This window comes from Microcaecilia unicolor, chromosome 10, assembly GCF_901765095.1.
Source record: "Microcaecilia unicolor chromosome 10, aMicUni1.1, whole genome shotgun sequence".
Taxonomy (NCBI): Eukaryota; Metazoa; Chordata; class Amphibia; order Gymnophiona; family Siphonopidae; genus Microcaecilia; species Microcaecilia unicolor.
The window spans coordinates 24,516,562-24,536,495 of record NC_044040.1 but is presented as its reverse complement, the minus strand read 5'-3'; the positions used below and the strand labels follow the sequence as shown (position 1 = coordinate 24,536,495).

The 19,934-nt window shown below is 47.4% G+C and overlaps 1 protein-coding gene across 6 annotated transcripts in view; it reads left to right on the top strand.

The window, feature by feature from the left end:
* ARSA (arylsulfatase A) overlaps positions 1-19,934 on the top strand; it is a 77,765-nt gene that overhangs the window by 37,541 nt on the left and 20,290 nt on the right. For 3 of the 6 annotated variants that reach the window (XM_030216680.1, XM_030216679.1, XM_030216682.1), the window contains exon 1: positions 18,150-18,451. The exons of 1 other annotated variant lie outside the window; for it this stretch is intronic. In XM_030216680.1, the coding sequence (XP_030072540.1) occupies positions 18,156-18,451 (296 nt within the window). In that variant the 5' untranslated portion in view covers positions 18,150-18,155. Of the gene's footprint in view, positions 1-18,149; positions 18,468-19,934 lie in introns of those variants that run through there. 2 more of the 6 variants (XM_030216684.1, XM_030216685.1) reach the window with 2 other exon arrangements.

Here is a 19,934-nt window from a genome sequence, read left to right as displayed (position 1 = left end):
AATCTCACCTCGTGGGGTATCCTTGATCATGAGGAAGGTTAGAAATCAGCCTACAACTACAAGGGGGGAACTTGTCAATGATCTCAAGGCAGCTGGGACCACTGTCACCACGAAAACCATTGGTAACACATTACGACATAACGGATTGCAATCCTGCAGTGCCCGCAAGGTCCCCCTGCTCCGGAAGGCACATGTGACGGCCCGTCTGAAGTTTGCCAGTGAACACCTGGATGATGCCGAGAGTGATTGGGAGAAGGTGCTGTGGTCAGATGAGACAAAAATTGAGCTCTTTGGCATGAACTCAACTCGCCGTGTTTGGAGGAAGAGAAATGCTGCCTATGACCCAAAGAACACCGTCCCCACTGTCAAGCATGGAGGTGGAAATGTTATGTTTTGGGGGTGTTTCTCTGCTAAGGGCACAGGACTACTTCACCGCATCAATGGGAGAATGGATGGGGCCATGTACCGTACAATTCTGAGTGACAACCTCCTTCCCTCCGCCAGGGCCTTAAAAATGGGTCGTGGCTGGGTCTTCCAGCACGACAATGACCCAAAACATACAGCCAAGGCAACAAAGGAGTGGCTCAGGAAGAAGCACATTAGGGTCATGGAGTGGCCTAGCCAGTCACCAGACCTTAATCCCATTGAAAACTTATGGAGGGAGCTGAAGCTGCGAGTTGCCAAGCGACAGCCCAGAACTCTTAATGATTTAGAGATGATCTGCAAAGAGGAGTGGACCAAAATTCCTCCTGACATGTGTGCAAACCTCATCATCAACTACAGAAGACGTCTGACCGCTGTGCTTGCCAACAAGGGTTTTGCCACCAAGTATTAGGTCTTGTTTGCCAGAGGGATTAAATACTTATTTCCCTCTGCAGAATGCAAATAAATTCATATACTTTCCACAATGTGATTTTCCGGATTTAATTTGTGATGTGCTATCTCTCACTGTTACCAATAACCTACCCTTCAATTATGGGCTGCTCATGTCTTTGTCAGTGGGCAAACTTACAAAATCAGCAAGGGATCAAATACTTATTTCCACCACTGTATATAAGAAGCCATATTAATTCTGTTTAAAGTTTGGTGGTTAAATTCTGTTTTAACTTTTCAGTCCTGCAAGTGAAGGAATGGCAGCTGGATTTAATTACTTAGAAAGTCTAGCGTTTGGCTAAGCTAAAGGTTAGAAAGGTCAGTGAGAAATGAAACTCTGTCCCTTGTGATTGATGGATTGCTAAATGCTGGCACATCTGTATACTATTAAATCTTGAGGGGATACTATTATGAATGAACAAAGGAATGAGCCAGACATACTGTAGTTTAAAAGCAGGCAGTTTGTTTAGGATTAGTTTAAAATGCTTAGAAGGAAATAGTTAGATTCTAAATAATTCTAGATATTCCTGATGTTTAGATATGTCTTATAAGGATGCTTACTTTAGAATATGCTGTATTCTGTGTAAATTAATAATTCTGTGTGGAATGTCTGTTCAACTCTCTGTCTGACGTTCTGAGTAGGGCTGCAGTGAAAAGATCAGCATATGGTTTGACTTAACCATAGTCCTAGCTAGTTCTGTGTATGGAGCTGATGGGTGAAAAGGGTCAAGAAAAGTCTTGATTAAGTATAGGTAAATGTAGGAATGGTCCTGAAAATAATAACAAACTATAAGCTGTATGCTATTAAGTAAGACTGGCCCTTGACCCTTTAATGAATGCCAGAGTTCAGTTAGCAGTTAGTACTAGGAATATGAGAAATTAATCATAATAACATGCAGGAGTTCTGGAGCCCAAATGTCTGGTGTGAGGGGCCCAGGTCACAGGTCAGTTTAGGATGTCTGGAACCTATGTAACTGATATTTTTAAAGTAATGATTGGCTGAGGCAAGGTAACCAATCTATTCTTTACCATCTGGAAAGTAAGGGGGGCTAGGAGGGGGCTTAGGACTGTATTTAAGTGGGAGCAGAAGCAGCTTACGTCAGAAAGAGAGCAGAAGGAACAGACAGAAGAAGAAGAGAAGCAGCTGAGACAGAAGCCACAAAGACACAGAGAGCTGAGAAAGAGAAGAAGAGACTTAATGCTGATGTTCTACTTTGTTTGCTGGCAAATAAAGAAGATTTCTCTCTCATTTTGATGTGTGCTGTCTGACTCCTGAAGTACCACAGATTCTGCTAACAATAGGGGTAATTCATGCATCAATTCCTGCAACAATTCTTGGTGGCAGCGGTGGGATTCTGAATCCTGCATTAATCCCAGCACCCAACTGACTGGAGAACATTCGCCGGGTATGTATTCTGTATTCTGTATTGTAATCCTAGCTAGGAAATTGTAAACCAGCCCCTCACAAATTGAGGGAAGGGGAGTCTGATCAACTCTCAGCGAAGGCCTTAGTAGCTTTTAGTCTAGTGGAGATTAGAAGCGAAACCGCTTGAGCTTATCTGTATCTGAGAAATTTGAAATTGTTGGGTGGGATTTTCTGTATGGAATGTGTGATGCGTGAATGTTAATGAGTGCGGACTTCTTATAACTGCGTTTCCAATTAACGCGAGTTCAATTGGCCAGTGACAGAAGGAAGCGATTGTTGTCTGTCTTACCTTGTGTCTCGAGAGTGTGGACCCCTTACTGCACTCTCAAAAACTCCTTCCCTTTTGTGTGTTGTAACTGTAAGCATTAAGGGAGGGAAATCGTCTAGACAAATTGATACTCCCCTAGATTGTATGCTTAAGAACTTCAAGAAAGGATTTTTAATTAATGATTATGGACAGACTTTAAGCTCAAGTACTCTAAGAACCTTGTGTGAAGTTGAGTGGCCATCTATGGGAGTGGGGTGGCCCCCTAGTGGCAGCTTAGATATTGAAGTAATTCGGAAGGTCTACAGCATAATTGTAGGAGAACCAGAATATTCTGAACAACTCCCCTATATAGATTCCTGGGACAGCCTTGTGACTGACCCTCCCTCTTGGTTGAAAACTTATATGGGATCCCCAGTAAAATTCATGTTAGGCCGTGTTCAAAGAAAGATTAAAAAATCTAAACTAGAAGAGGGAAAGAGCTCTAGGAAGCCTACCACCCAATCGGTAGCTTCCGCCCCTACCCTGCCCGAGAAACCCATACTCTCTGATGACCCCTCAGATCTTGAGCCACCACCTTATGGCCCATTGTTGGGGTTCCGTGTCACCCCTAGAGATCCACGCCGCCCAGCCCAAGCTTCTCCAGCACAGGCTTCTCCGGATAGCTCCTCTTCTGTGCAAACCCCGTCACATCCTAGGGTGGACCTTTCAGCCAGCCTCTACCCTTCTTTGCCACATTCTCCCCTGTTAACCTCCCAAGACCCGGTCACGTGACGCCATGAACGGGAGCGGGTGCTGAAAAATCTGCTCCCGCCAGCTTACCCTCTAATCCCTCGTAAACAGCGAGTTCCCGCACGCAGGGAGCTTCCTTTTGGCGATCGCAGTGGTGGGAGATAGCGAAGCAGCGATTTAGCCCGGAAAATCGAACCTCAATGGCGGCGAAAGGAGTCAGGCGGGAAAAAGAAAAAACGCGACCCGGCGAGGACAAAATGGCCGCTCCAGCCAGTCCGCCGGCGAACACTGCAAGCTCAGCGTGGGTGGCAGAAGTGGCGGCGGAGGTAAAGACCGCCATGGAGCCCTTGTTGGACAGACGGCTGGGGCCCATAGACACCAAATTAGCCCAGGTACAGGAGCATTTGGGGCAAATAAATAAAGACATGGCTGAGTTCCAGCAGAGACATGGAGCCCTTGAGGACAGAGTAAACGCGATAGAGGAAGAAAACGCGCAGTTGAAGGCCCAGGTTGCAGGCTATGAAGTAAAACTCGAAGATCTAGAGAACAGATCTAGGAGAAATAATCTCCGCTTCGTGGGATTACCAGAAGCGCTGGACGGCCCCAGTCTTAGAGCATTTTTGGAAAAATGGCTGACTGAACAGTTACAGCTCCCAGCAGATCTAGGGGCCTTGCAAGTGGAAAGAGCGCATCGTGTGGGGCCTAAACAACAGGAACATTCGCGGCCACGAGTGGTGATATGTCGCGTCCTAAACTTTGCACATAAGGAAGCTATCCTGCAGGCCCTAAGAAGAGATCAGGAACTGCAATATGGGAATAAAAAAATACTCTGTTTTCAGGATTACTCAGCAGCAGTTGCCACACAGAGGAGGAAATTCTCGCCAATCTGCTCCAGGCTCTTTGCCTTGAAGATTAGATTCGCACTGCAATATCCAGCTAAATTAAGAGTCACGTACCAAGCGGATACAAAGATCTACACTACAGTGGAGCAAGCGCAAGCGTTCCTAAGTTCAGTAGAGCCCAGATGAATGGTGGACGGTCGCGGGGCAGGAAGGAGGCAGAATGGCTATAAGAAATGAGAGAATGGCCCAGAAGAGCAAGGTGGATCTATAATTTTGTTACCTTTGTTGGCTTTATTGGCAGTTTTTTTTTTTTTTTTTTTTTTTTGGGCATAACTGATCCTAGCCGAGAGGCGAGAACTGGTCGAGATGGATGACTGGACGCCTAAGCCGAGGAGATGATACTGTGGACGACCAAAAGCTAAGGGTTCATATCCAGAATGGCCGAGAATTCTTAATTCAGGCCAAGGGAGTCATGCAACGTGAGCAGTTATACACAGTTGGGGACTTGTTTAGGAATGTGGACGTTGTAGAACTGTTAAAGGGGGGAGGGGGGTGAGTGGTGTTAAACGTGATGGTCTCATTAGGGGACTGGGGGATACTATGTGGGCAGTTAAGGTTGGGGGGAGGGAGGGAACTGGGGGGGAGGAAGGGGGGGAGGGAGATGGGGTGGCGGGGGAGGGAGGGGACAGTCCTGTTTGTAGGTAATAGCAATGAAAGCATGTTGAAAAAGGAACTGGGGGAAGCCCAAGTATCAGGGGGGATGGTGGTGCAACGGGCTGAGGGAGTGGAGGCTGGGACACTCTCTTGGCATGCAAAATCACATAGAACACAACATCTAGGGAGTCGCAGAATCGGGAGAGGTGTGACATGACCACATTGCAGATAATGACCTGGAATGTGGGAGGCATACACTCCCCGGTTAAGAGGCAGAAAATACTGAAAGTGCTGAATGATAAAAAAGTGTCAGTGGCCTTCCTGCAAGAAACACATCTCACGCGAGAAGAGCATGCCAAGATGAAAACCTGGTGGGTGGGAGAACTGTATGATGCTCCAGCGGTGGGGAAAAAAGGAGGAGTAGTAATCTTAATAAGGAAGGGTCTTACTGTAGAAGTTAAAAAGTTGGTCTCGGATCCAGGGGGGAGGTATGTCCTCGCCTCGGTGATTTTGGACAGGCAGCCACTTTTGCTCTGTAATATCTATGCACCTAACAATTATGATAGGCAGTTTTTCACCCAAATTATCCGTAAAATTCATACTTTAGGAGATATGCCAATAGTATTAGGGGGTGATATGAATGATGTCCTGGACCCAGTTTGGGATAGATCCAACCCAACCGGGAAGGAGTTAGCCAGACGGGAGAGAGGAATCTCGAGGCTGTGTGCTGCACTGGACTTGATAGACGGATGGAGAACACTGCATCCTACAGAAAAAGATTTTACTCATCTCTCCCGAGCCCATCAAACGTTGTCCAGAATAGACTACATAATATTCTCAAGGGAGTTAATGACTAAAGTAGAGGAGGTTCAAATAGGCCCGATAGTGATTTCGGATCATGCCTGGGTAAGACTGCAGATTAGGGTTGGAGAAGGGAGACTTGCATTAGGAACTTGGCGCTTTCCTGCGTATCTTTACCGAGACAGCCAATTTTTACCTTTCTTGGTGGAGAGATAGAAAGAATACAGTGCTAATAATGAACAGCACAAGATGGATCCAGTTCTCTTCTGGGAGGCGGCAAAGACCGTTCTCCGGGGTGAGATCATATCGTACTTAGCCTTCAAAAAAAAGGCTAGGAATAGGGAGATATTACGGCTAGAGAGGAAGGTGGCAACCTTGAGGAAACATTATGGTCAGGGACATTCCTTGTGTATTCGAAGACAGCTATTAGAAGCACAACAGGCCCTAAATGAGCTTCTACAGGAGACGGCACAGAAAGCGAATCTGTATTATAAATACCAACTATATAGATTCGCTAATAAAAGCGGGAGATTTCTAGCTAGGCTCGCCAATAAGAGGCTTAGTGCTAAGAAGATACTGACAATGCAGACTAGCGCAGGAGAGCGGGTTAATAACGATGAAGGCATAGTAGCAGTCTTGGCGGACTTTTTCCGCAAACTGTATACCCAACAGGAGGATCTAGCGAGACCCAGTGCCACATATCTTCATAGTATGGCTTTACCAAGGGTGTCTCCAGAGGACACAGAGGTGTTGAATGCACCGATAGAAGTGGAGGAGGTAGAATTAGTGATCAAGTGGAGTAAACTAGGGAAAGCCCCGGGGCCGGATGGCATGAGGAATGAATTTTACAAAATTCTAAACACTGAAATAAGTCCATTACTTGCGGCAGTGTTTAATGTAGCCATACAACAGAAGCAGATGCCCTTACATCTCAATAGAGCACAAATTAGTGTTTTACCCAAGCCTGGTAAACCAACGGATCGGCCGGATTCGTATAGGCCGATCTCACTATTGAACGCAGAGCTAAAATTTTTGGCCAAGATACTGGCAAATCGTTTAGCCAGAGTCTTACCCTCCTTGCTCCAGGATTCGCAGGTAGGGTTCACATGCGGTAGGGTAATAGTGAAAAATATGCGCCGAATATGGGCGGCATTGGAACAGGTACGAACACAACAGACCCCGACCTTGCTAATAAGTTTCGACGCTGAAAAAGCGTTCGATAGAGTGGATTGGAGTTTCTTATTCGGAGTGTTGAAGGTTTATGGTATAACTGGTAATTTCCTAAAGGCAGTGAGAGCCTTATATGCAGATCCCAAGGCACAGATTTTTGCGAACGGACTACGGTCGGAATGGTTTCAAATTAGGAGAGGTACGAGGCAGGGATGTCCATTATCCCCATTATTATTTGTTCTAGCTCTAGATCCCCTGCTGAGAGAGATACAAAATAATGTAGATATTCGAGGAGTGACATTACAGAAGCACCACTTTAAGACAGCGGCATTTGCAGATGATCTATTGGTATTAATCACTGATCCCAGGCACTCACTACCGTATCTGATGGAAAGTCTAGAGGAATATGGGGACTTTTCAGGATTCAGGCTGAACCTCACAAAATCAGAGGCGTTAGCAAGCTCTGAAGAACTCCAACAGGGGTGGGCAGATCATTTCCCCATTAGATGGGCGCAGGGATCTTTCCGATATTTGGGGGTACAACTCCCAATGGATACGAGGCGGCTTTATGAAATCAACATAGCCAAGTTACTGCGGGATACCAAAGAACAACTGTCTCGATGGACAATGCTTCCCCTGTCCCTCATGGGGCGGATACAGCTCTATCGAATGATAGTATTCCCTCGATGGTTATATGTGTTACAGGCCCTGCCATTGCGACTGACAAAACGGGATGTAATGGCACTTAGGAGGCTGGTAGTCAAATTCTGCTGGGGGGGGAAAAAGTCTAGGATGAAATGGCAACATCTCATAGGGAACTGGAGACAGGGTGGGCTGGGATTGCCGGACATCCGACTGTATAACCAAGCATGTCTTATGAGACATCTGAGGGACTGGTTATTAGGTACAACCACGTACACGGATATGGGGATGGAACGTGCATTTTTTCATCCGTGGCATTTGAACTATTTGCTACACGTTGAAAGGAAAGGAAAGCTGCCAGAAAGAATAAGGGACAGTGTATTGCTGGGGCCATTGTGGCATATGTGGAGGGAGCTGTTACAGCGCTGGGGTCAGGACCCAACAGCTAGTGTATTGCTGCCGTTAGCTGGGAATGATTCTTTCACCCCAGGTAGAGAGAATGTGGTGTTTCGTAGACTTCAGGAACAGGGGGTAGATTTGTTGGAAAATTTTATTCAGGAAGACGGAACCTTGGTACCAGTAGCAGATTTTGTGCAAAGGTGGTCAGGGGGACCGGCGACAATACTGGCCTATCATCAACTAGCCCATTATGTACGTAGCTTACCGAAAGAAGGACTGTCTTTGCGATTTGGGAGACAGCTTCGGGAATTTGTAGAGGGAGATGCGATGGGGCAGGTCTCGGTATCCTGGTTTTGCAAAGAACTAGAGAAGGGACAACCAGAAAAACAAGTTCTAGAGGTGGCTACTAGATGGAGCGTTGAAGCACAGCAGCCAATATCTGAGCGCCACATTAAACAATCACTGAAAGGGTTATCGGGGATAGTACATAGTGCAGAACTCCAAGAATGCCAGTTCAGGACAGTACACAGAGCCTATTTCTCTCCCAGGAGGGCATTTCAAGCAAAAATCATAGAATCTGATCACTGCTTAAAATGTAAGCAGGGAGGTGCTACATTGACACACTGCATGTGGTAATGCAGGCGGATCAGATCCTTCTGGGGGGGACTAAGTAACTATTTAAGTGGGGTATTAGGGTATCAAATTGAAATCACCTTTGATAGAATGCTATTTGGTAACCTGGGACAGTGGGGGGTGGGGACACAAGGAGAACGACTGTTTCTAAGTAAATCTTGCATAGTGGGGAAGAAGTGTATCCTTAATCATTGGGTGATGGACATGCCTCCCTCATATTGGTACTGGAGGAATAAACTCCATCAACTTATGCTCTGGGAGGCGAGGGGGGCGCGGCTGACACCAAGACGGCAGGTCCGGTTTCTGAGTATTTGGCAGAAATATATAAATACGATATCCCCACGAGCACGCAGTCAAGTACTTAATGGGCTACCTTGGGGTAGAGGAGAAGATCAGAACTGATAAACTATGAGAATTGGATCAGGACAAGGAGGGGAGGGGGGATGAGGGGAGGGGGGAAAGGAATGCATAAGGCCAGATAGCGAAGGCCTGAATGGTGGAGCTTTTCATTGATAAGCATTGTTGAAGTTAAAGGTACACTTTAATGAAGGTGTAATACCAGGGTACAACATCGACAGAATAAGCAAATGGCTACTAGAGGAGAGTGGGAGAGGGGGGAAGGGAGGAATTGGGAGGGGTAGACAGTAATATTAACAGTTGTATAAGAATTGATGTCTGTCAGTTAGCAATTATTGCACGAACACGTTGGGATCTGATGTTTGAGTTGTGCAGAGATTGTATGAAAACGTTCATTGTGTTGCAGCATCAATAAAAAAATGTTTAAAACTAAAAAAAAAAAAAAAAAAACCTCCCAAGACCCGCTTTGGGCTCCACCCTCTGACTCCTCAACTCCTGACAGCCCAGCCTTTCCCTCTAATACCCCTCCCCACTCATCAGGGGCCCGGCATCCCTTTCAATGGACTGAATCACCTGTGACCACCTCTCAGTCTATGAGTACCCCTCCCCATCCCTCAGGGTTTCAACACACCTCCACTGAATGGGTTAGACCTGCTGCAATCACTTTTGAGCATGATAGGAGGGTAGCTCCTAGCTCTACCTCAGGTTCCATTCCCACTTCCTCGAGAGTTCTGCCACTCCGCCAGGTAACCATCACTCGACCGGATCCTGATAATGAGGGTCAGGTTATACAGGCACAGGCCTACCAGTATGTACCCTTCACAACCACCGATCTCCTGAATTGGAAGACACATTACCCCTCTTATACTGAAAAGCCTCAGGCAGTGGTGGACCTAGTGGCTAGCATTATGGCCACCCATAACCCAACCTGGACTGATTGTCAACAACTTCTCCTGACCCTCTTCACAACTGAGGAGAGGCGGAAGATTTTACAAAATGCTGAGGCCATCACGTGAGCGCGTGCCCCCGAGGGGACACAGAACCTAGAGGAATGGGTTAGAGCTCGGTTCCCTCGCGCAGCTCCAGCTTGGGATCCAAATAATGGGCAGCAATATGAACTGTTGTCTGGCTATTGCCGGGACTTGCTGGAAGGTATGAGGAAAGGCATAAAGAGGCCCATTAATCTGGCAAAGGTCTCTGAAATTCTCCAAGGGGCAACTGAATCCCCTGGGGCCTTTTTAGAGCGACTAATTGAAGCCTACAGAACATACACCCCATTTGACCCTGAAGCCCTAGAAAACCAGAGAATGGTGAATAGTGCATTGGTGGCCCAGAGTATGCCAGATATCCGGAAGAAGCTACAGCGTCAGGAGGGATTCGCAGGGATGAATACCACCCAGCTAATTGAGATCGCAACCAAGGTTTTCATTAATAGGGATCAGGAGGTGCGCCGAGAGGCTGACCGGAAGATGCAGAAGGCCGACCTTTTAGCGGCAGCCATTACTAATTCCACCCTTAACCGAGGTCGACCTCTAGCTAATGGGAAGCCAAAGTGGGACCCTGGACCACCAGCCAGGCCTCGAGATTCCTTCAATCAATCCCGGCCAAGGGGGGAGAATCCCAGACCAAGATTGGAGAGGGACCAGTGTGCCTATTGTAAGGAAAGAGGGCACTGGAAAGATGAATGCCCCCAGAGGCGCCAGGGACTGAGAAGGGGACCAGGAGATCGAGGAAGCCGAGGCCGAGTTCGAGAGGGAAGATATGAGCCTCCTGAATCTGACATCATCGGGATAGCCGAGATGGCAGAATGGGACGAATAGGACAGACCGGGTTCCTACAAACTGGGCTCCCAGGAACCTATGGTCAAGTTAACTATAGGGAGCCGCTCAATTCCATTCATGATTGATACAGGAGCTGAACATTCTGTTGTGACGGAGCGATTAGCGCCTGTGTCTGGAAAAAACTGTCCGAGTGGTGGGAGCCACGGGGGTGCAGAACCGGAGGCCCTTTCTGACGACCCGTAGATGCCAATTAGGCTCACACACAGTCACTCATGAATTCCTGTATATGCCAGACTGTCCAATCCCTTTGTTAGGTCGAGACCTGCTGTCCAAGCTTAGGGCCCAAATTTCCTTTGACTCTGATGGCCAGACTTCAGTCTCCTTTCGGCCCCCGACATCCAGCCCTAAGGGTATATTGAGTTTCTGCTGCCCCCTTGAAGAAGAATGGCGGCTGCATCAGTCGCATGGCCAAGTTGACCTACCCCTGGCAGATAGCTTTCAGGTCAGTGGGGTATGGGCAGAAGATAATCCCCCAGGGTTGGCCCGAAATATTCCTCCTGTCCATGTAGATTTACTTCCAAGTGCCCGGCCAATCCATCTTCGCCAATACCCAATTCCCCGAAAGGCTCTGGAAGGGATCCAAGCACACCTGAATCGTTTGTTATCCCATGGAATTATTCGACCTTGTCAGTCTCCATGGAATACGCCACTATTGCCAGTTCAGAAGCCAGGGACTGAGGACTACCGGCCAGTCCAAGACTTACGAGTGGTCAACAAATCCACTATCTCATTACCCCCTGTAGTGCCTAATCCATATGTCCTGCTAGGATTGATACCTTCTGGAGCTACCCATTTCACGACACTAGACTTAAAAGATGCCTTCTTTTGTATTCGGGTGGCCCCCGCCAGTCAACTGCTTTTCGCCTTTCAATGGGAAAACCCAGTAACAGGAAGGAAGCTTCAGTATACATGGACCCGCCTGCCACAGGGGTTCAAGAACTCCCCCACCATTTTTGGGACAGCCCTAGGACAAGACCTTAAGATTTTTAAATCTGAGCCTTCCAGGCGAGTTTTACTCCAGTATGTAGATGACCTCCTGATTGCAGCAGTGACTCAGGAAGAGTGTTTTGAGGCTACCAGAGAATTGCTGGAGCTACTCTTGGATGCAGGCTATAAGGTCTCACGCTCAAAGGCCCAACTTTGTCAGTCAGAAGTGAAGTATCTGGGCTTTTGTATTTCCCAGGGAAGTCGGAGATTGGATGTTAGTAGGAAGCAAGCAGTTGCTGCAATTCCCCAACCCAAGTCCAGAAGGGAAGTTAGGGAATTTCTGGGAGCAGCCGGATTCTGCAGAATTTGGATTCCAAATTTTGCATTGATGGCGAAACCCCTTTACCAGGCCACAAAGGGGGGTGAAAAGGAACCATTTGAATGGGGACCTACAGCTCAACAATCCTTCATTGCCATAAAGAAAGCCCTACTCCAAGCCCCTGCGTTAGGCCTTCCTGATGTGGAGAAACCTTTCTCATTGTATGTCCATGAGCGACAGGGGGTTGCTCTGGGTGTGCTGACCCAGATGATGGGATCCTGGCAGAGGCCTGTTGCATACCTGTCTAAACAGCTGGATGGAGTGGCTAAAGGATGGCCAGCCTGCATGAGGGCCATTGCAGCAACAGCCTTACTGGTTCAGGAAGCTGATAAGCTGACCTTGGGGCAAGAACTGGTTGTTAAAGTCCCCCATGCAGTTCTCACCCTCATGGAGTATAAGGGCAACCACTGGTTTACAAATAACCGCATGGTTAAGTACCAAGCTAGTTTGTGTGAGAATCCACGGATACACCTGGAAACAGTGGCTACATTCAATCCCGCCACTCTTTTGCCAGCATCTGAGGGACCACCGGATCATGACTGTATCCAAACCATGGATGAAGTGTACTCCAGTCGACCAGATCTTAAAGATGTTCCTTGGAGGGACCCAGATGTAATTTATTTCACAGATGGAAGCAGTTACGTGGAGAACTCCAAGCGATTGGCAGGCTATGCTGTGGTGACAGAGGACAAGGTGATAGAAGCAAGAGCCTTGCCCCAAGGAACTTCAGCCCAGAAAGCAGAACTTGTGGCCCTCATACGAGCTCTGGAGCTAGCAGCAGGACTGGTAACCAACATTTATACTGATTCCAAGTATGCCTTCACAACTCTACATGCTCATGGAGCTTTGTATAAGGAAAAGGGACTCATAAATGCCGCAGGCCAACCTGTTAAGTATGGACCTGAAATACTTCAGCTGCTAGAGGCTGTTTGGGCCCCTAAGAAGGTAGCTGTCATTCACTGCAGGGGACACCAAAGGATAGATACTCCAGTGGCCCGAGGGAACCGCCATGCTGATCGGGTGGCCAAGGAAGCTGCTAGAGGACCCCTCAGCAAGTACTGTGACTCCCCTGTTCCAAATTCGACTGCAAGAATGGACGCCTATGTACACCCAAACGGAAGAGAAATGGGCTCAAGAGGAAGGTGCAGTAAGGAGATCTGATGGCTGGTTACATCTCCCTGATACCAGAGTTCTGGTGCCACGCCACCTAGCTTGGCCTGTAGTGTCTCAAGCTCATGACCTATCACACTTAGGGAAAACAGCACTAGCCCGCCTACTCAGTCGAGTAGTGGTGCTGGAAGGATTGGATAGTCTGGTTGCCACTGCCTCTGCCCGATGTACTCTCTGTGCCCAGAATAATGCTCGTCAGGGACCCCGTATTCCACCAGGAGTTCAGTCTAGAGGACTAACACCCTTTGAGTCTCTAGTTATAGACTTCACAGAAATGCCCAGGAGCGGTAGGCTCCGATACCTCTTGGTCATGGTCTGTACCTTTTCTGGGTGGGTGGAAGCATATCCTACAGTCACTGAGAAAGCCACAGAAGTAGCTCGAGCCCTCCTTAGGGATGTCATCCCCAGGTATGGACTGCCCCTTGCTATAGGTTCAGATAATGGTCCCGCCTTTGTTGAAGCTACACTTCAGGCCCTGTCCCGCGCATTGCGCATTACCTGGAAATTGCATTGTGCCTATCGTCCCCAGAGTTCAGGGCAGGTTGAGCGGGCAAACAGAACCTTGAAAAATAGCCTAGCAAAGATTTGTCAGGAAACCCAACTGAAATGGCCACAGGCATTGCCACTAGCCCTCTTCCGCCTCCGATGCACCCCAACTAAAGGAACAGCCCTCTCTCCCTTTGAAATTGTGTATGGGAAGCCCCCAGCCATTTTGCAGGGAATTAAGGGAGACATAGGGATTTTAGGGTCTGCCCAGGTGCAGGAGCAGGTAGCCCTCTTGGGCAGGATAATTTCTGAGCTTCAGTCTTATGTGAGAGAAATAAACCCTGTCCCCTTCCAGGCTCAGGTACATTCCTTCCTGCCAGGGGATAGAGTTTGGGTGAAAGACTGGAGGCTCCAGCCTTTGGGGCCCCGGTGGAAAGGACCTTTTACTGTTTTGCTTTCTACCCCTACAGCTGTGAAGGTCGCAGGGATAACTCCATGGGTCCATTGGTCTCGAATTAAGTCTGCTGACCAGACTGAGCCCAGCACGGATCAGACGGAGCCTAAACAGTGGAGAGCAGAAAGTGATCCAGCGGAGCCATTGAAGTTGCGCTTGACCCGAACCAAAGAATCTACTAGCTGAAAAGAAGGGTCAACTGCATACTGCAGGAGCTGCTGAACTTCGGCTTCACACTGAGACTCTTTCTGTCCAGATTCTGGCTTTCTTGGAATTTGAGAGCTTGATCCTTGTCAGTTGAGGGTCTATCCCAACTGGTATAAGAACTCAAAGACTGAGAACATTATATGAGAGTAATCTGTGATTAGCACAGACTGTTGAAATATTATTGCTTAATTAGTTTGCTGTATTTGTTTTAGATTAGGAAGAAAGAAAATGTTAGTAGTTTGGATGCTTTTGTTGTTTTCTACTCCTTGCCTCCTTGTTCCTAATACCCCAACTCGCTCCAATCTTTGGTTACACTCAGTCCAGGAACTAATTAGCCAGGCAAAGATTACTTCCCCTTGTATTGTGTGTTCCCGATTTCCTCCTTATACTACAGATGTCCCAGCTGTACCTGTCCCTGTGCAGCTCCCAGCTCTTATACCTCCCTACTTTTCGAGTTCAGGCCCTTGGAGCCAGGATTATACTTGGTGGTCCTTTTATAATGCTACTTCCCCCTCTGAATCTTCTCTAAGGCCAGTCTTTACGTCTCCCTATCCAGCTTCTGGAGTGTTTTGTTTAACAAGAGACATCTCAACTGTTCTTCCCATTCCCTGTAACTATACTAATGTTCTCCCAGAAAAGGGGGAATCTGTGTGGGTAGTTTCTCCAGGTACTCCTATGTGCCCTACTACCATACCTGCAGATTATGACCAAGGTGATTATCTGGCTCCTAACCTTACTACTGAGAAGACTATAGTGTCCCGGCCTATTTTCTACTTTCATAAGTCCCCGGGGTATGAAGGGGTTGCATCATATGAGCGGTCTGTCACAATTGGGGATTGGCACCTATGGTGTACAAAGTCTCCATTTCTTCTTAGTTCCCCCTGGGATAGGGGCTCGCATTATGGGCATCCTAGTGTCCATCCTGTGCCAACATTTATTGGGAACTTTCCTCGCCCTCTCCTTGGTCATTACTGGCTCTGTGATAATGTCCTCCACATGATTCTTCCCCCCACATATGATTTTTGTGTATTGGTAACTTTGAATTATTTTCCTAAAGTTATTCCTCTCCTCAGGCCACCATCCCAGCACCGCTCTAAGCGAGAGGCTTTGTCCTTACCTTCCTCCGTTGCCACAGAGGATGAGGCGATTGAATTAGCCCTCCAGTATATTAACTCTACTTATCCTCTGACTAAAAAGAGACTTGTAGCCCTTTCTGCCACGGCCTGGATTCCAATTGGGGGTCCGGTAGCGGGTATTACTGAACTGGGCATGGCTACCCGGAGACTTCAGTCTCTACTCCATGTTTTAGTTCATGAGCTGAACGTGGTAGTCAATGCATTGCAGGATCAAATTAATGAATTAAGTATAGTTTCTCGGTATAACCGTATGGGTCTTGACTATCTCTTTGCAGCCCAGGGTGGCCTCTGCACAGTGCTAAATTCTTCAGAGTGCTGTACTATTGTTATAAATAGGACGCATGTAGTTAGGCATGCTATGGATAAAGTCCTACAGTTGGCCAGCCTTAATGTGGAGGATTACCGAGGAGGATTAGATCTTACCTCCTGGTGGTGGTCATTGACCTCCTGGATACGTCCTTTGTTTATTTCCCTAATAATCTTAGTTTTAGCAGGGTTGTTGTTTTGTTTCCTGGCCTCATGTGCTTCGGCAGTATGCCGTCGGACCTTAACAAGTAGGGTAATGGTGATTCACAAGCCTATTCTTAGTTAGGATCACTATAATCGCCAGAGTTTGAGTTGTGAGACTTATCTCTGCATAAGCTGATTTTAGTCTCAAAGGGGGGAATGAGGCAGTGGGCATAATTATATACATATATAAGAAGCCATATTAATTCTGTTTAAAGTTTGGTGGTTAAATTCTGTTTTAACTTTTCAGTCCTGCAAGTGAAGGAATGACAGCTGGATTTAATTACTTAGAAAGTCTAGCGTTTGGCTAAGCTAAAGGTTAGAAAGGTCAGTGAGAAATGAAACTCTGTCCCTTGTGATTGATGGATTGCTAAATGCTGGCACATCTGTATACTATTAAATCTTGAGGGGATACTATTATGAATGAACAAAGGAATGAGCCAGACATACTGTAGTTTAAAAGCAGGCAGTTTGTTTAGGATTAGTTTAAAATGCTTAGAAGGAAATAGTTAGATTCTAAATAATTCTAGATATTCCTGATGTTTAGATATGTCTTATAAGGATGCTTACTTTAGAATATGCTGTATTCTGTGTAAATTAATAATTCTGTGTGGAATGTCTGTTCAACTCTCTGTCTGACGTTCTGAGTAGGGCTGCAGTGAAAAGATCAGCATATGGTTTGACTTAACCATAGTCCTAGCTAGTTCTGTGTATGGAGCTGATGGGTGAAAAGGGTCAAGAAAAGTCTTGATTAAGTATAGGTAAATGTAGGAATGGTCCTGAAAATAATAACAAACTATAAGCTGTATGCTATTAAGTAAGACTGGCCCTTGACCCTTTAATGAATGCCAGAGTTCAGTTAGCAGTTAGTACTAGGAATATGAGAAATTAATCATAATAACATGCAGGAGTTCTGGAGCCCAAATGTCTGGTGTGAGGGGCCCAGGTCACAGGTCAGTTTAGGATGTCTGGAACCTATGTAACTGATATTTTTAAAGTAATGATTGGCTGAGGCAAGGTAACCAATCTATTCTTTACCATCTGGAAAGTAAGGGGGGCTAGGAGGGGGCTTAGGACTGTATTTAAGTGGGAGCAGAAGCAGCTTACGTCAGAAAGAGAGCAGAAGGAACAGACAGAAGAAGAAGAGAAGCAGCTGAGACAGAAGCCACAAAGACACAGAGAGCTGAGAAAGAGAAGAAGAGACTTAATGCTGATGTTCTACTTTGTTTGCTGGCAAATAAAGAAGATTTCTCTCTCATTTTGATGTGTGCTGTCTGACTCCTGAAGTACCACAGATTCTGCTAACAATAGGGGTAATTCATGCATCAATTCCTGCAACATTATAAAAAAAAATTTTGGAAAAATCATAAACTGCTTTCTTTTTGCTTTTGCTGGGCTACTGTATGTATGACTTTTAAATGTCAAAAAATACTAGCTGAACGTACCAATTCTTTACCGGTATTTCATAAAACCTGGGAACAAGTAGCCAAATTTTGTCAAACTTCAACTGCGAATTAACTCCTTGATAAGTAAATCTGTCTGTTCTGTTGTTCTTTAACCGTCTGTAATGGCATTCTATATTTAAGAATATTGCATTGTATAGAACTTTTTATGACATTTTATTTATTTATTTATTTATTTATTTATTTATTGCATTTGTATCCCACATTATCCCACCTATTTGCAGGCTCAATGTGGCTTACATAGTATGTAAACATTGTCATTACAGGATAGCAGATACATTTAGTATTGTGTAGAAATTAAGTGAGGGAAGAAAGAAGAAGGAAGGGTTAGGGTAATTATAGGAGGGGGGGCTTTCTTAACTGAGTGGGTTGGTGAGAGGGACTGTATTTCTTTTATTTGTATATTTTTTGAAAACTTAATAAATACATTTGAACTTTAAAAAAAAAATCTGACCGGCTGGTGTAACAGGTTAGGGTATGCCCCAATGACTGGGTTAAGAAAAACACTGTCTTAGGGAGATAAAAACAGCGATTTCATGCATGCAGTTGGCAAGCCTAGGGACTGGCTCAGTTTTTGCACCTTGATCTGGTGCACATCCCTAGGGGAAGAAAAATAAGCAGATTTCCTGTCTCTGTACACCCCCCACCCCCACCCCGGTGGAAGGAGAAGAGAAACGCATAAGGCTTAAAACTCTTTCTGTTCCACCCCAGCCACTCCCTTTACCTTACAGCACTGTGGGTTTATTTTCTTCATACCGTCAGCATGTACATTAGGGTTGCAACGTTTTACAATGCTTAGAAACGGATGTTGCAAGGTAGCTCTTATCCGTGCCACAATCAATTCCAGCAGAGCCACAGCGCCTGACCTCTTGTTGAAATACAACTCCCAACGTCCCCTCCGATCCGTACCATCTCCTCCTGAGTTGTCCGAGAATCATGTGACAAGAGCTCGACGAGGTGCTGCTGTGCAACTTGGACAGAAAGGGGGAAACTTCTCTCGGCCGCCCAGAGGATCTCACAGTCTCTTTTGCCTTGCAGGGAATGATTGTCCAGAGAGGCGGAGGCCACCGATTTGTGTTTACCGTAGGTGAATGAAAAGCATGGTGTGTACTAGAACAGAGGCATCCCGTTCTGTTCCTTCAACAGAGGGATCTGCAATATTCATGGCAGAATTCCATTCTGTCAAAATTAGAACACTTCTTCCTCCTCCCCCCCCCCCCCCCCCCCCTTAGCGGCTGTGTGTGCAGTAAAGCCAACACATCTAGGATGTGTCGGTATCGCCTTGCGATTTAGTAAACGGGGGGGGGGGGGGGGGGGGGGGGGTTACGGGTTAGCTTTTTATTCTGAAAAATTAGAAAGCTTTCTTAGCAGGGCAGGTGCTGGGGTCTCTGGTGCCCCCCAGTCCGGCATCTCCCTTCTCCCTTTCAGCCCAGTGCCTTAAAAGGTGAAGAACAAGTTGTTTTTTTTTTAACTCAACAGCTTTTTAATTTATTTGAAAGCTTCCCATATCTAATATAATAATTTGGACCGTCAACATTCTACGGCTGGCTGGGCGTCCAGCGTTCCCTTCCCTCTCACTGTCCCGCACTTGTGTAAAGATGAAATGATGTCAGAAGAAGGCGGGACCAGTGGCGTTCCTAGGGGGGGCGGTGGGGGTGGTCTGCCCTGGTTGCATGCCGCCGGGGGGATGCCGCGCGCGCGCGCGCCTGCCCTCCGTTCCATGCTTCTCTGCCCCGGAACAGGTTACTTCCGGGGCAGAGAAGAAGCATGGAACAACGGAGGACAGGCGCGCGTGGCACCCCCCCCGGTGGCGTGCACCTGGGGAGGGGTTCCTTCACAGGGGTGTCCTTTCGCCGGGGGGGGGGGGGTCCGCACTGCATCGGGGGGGGGTGTTGCACCAGGGGGGCGGGGCGAATCGGCAATCCGCCCAAGGTGCCAGCCCCCCTAGGAATGTCACTGGGCGGGACACAGGGAACAAACGAGCGAAGGGAAGGCTGGGCTGGTGGAGAGATGTCAGGCAGCGCTTTCACTGACGCTGCGCAGACGGAGGGAGGTAAATTTAAAAGTCCGGGGGGCAGCACGCGCGCGCCAACTGATAGTCTGCAGGGGGCACCAACTGATGGTCTGCAGGGGGCGCCAGAGACCCTAGGCGCAGCCCTGGGAACACTGGAGGCAAGCTGGTGTCAGGATGTTACCAACGCAAGGCAACAAATGAAGGCAACGGAACGCTGGAGGGGAGGGCAGAGGAGAATCGCTTGGGAGGGCAGAATCGCGGGACATGGATGGGAGGGCAGGGCACAGGACAATTGCAGGACATGGAGGGGAGGACAGAATCGCGGGACATTGAGGTGAGGGGAGGGCAGGGCAGAGGACAATCGATGGGCATGGATGGGATGAGAGGAGAGAATCGCGGGACACGGATGGGAGGACAGGGCAGAGGAGAATCACTGCACATGGAGGGGAGGTCAGAATTGCAGGACACAGAGGGAATGGGAGGGGAGGGAAAAATCTCTGGACATGGAGGGGAGGGCAGGGGAGAGAGGACAAATCGCTTCGCCGAGAGCCTTAAA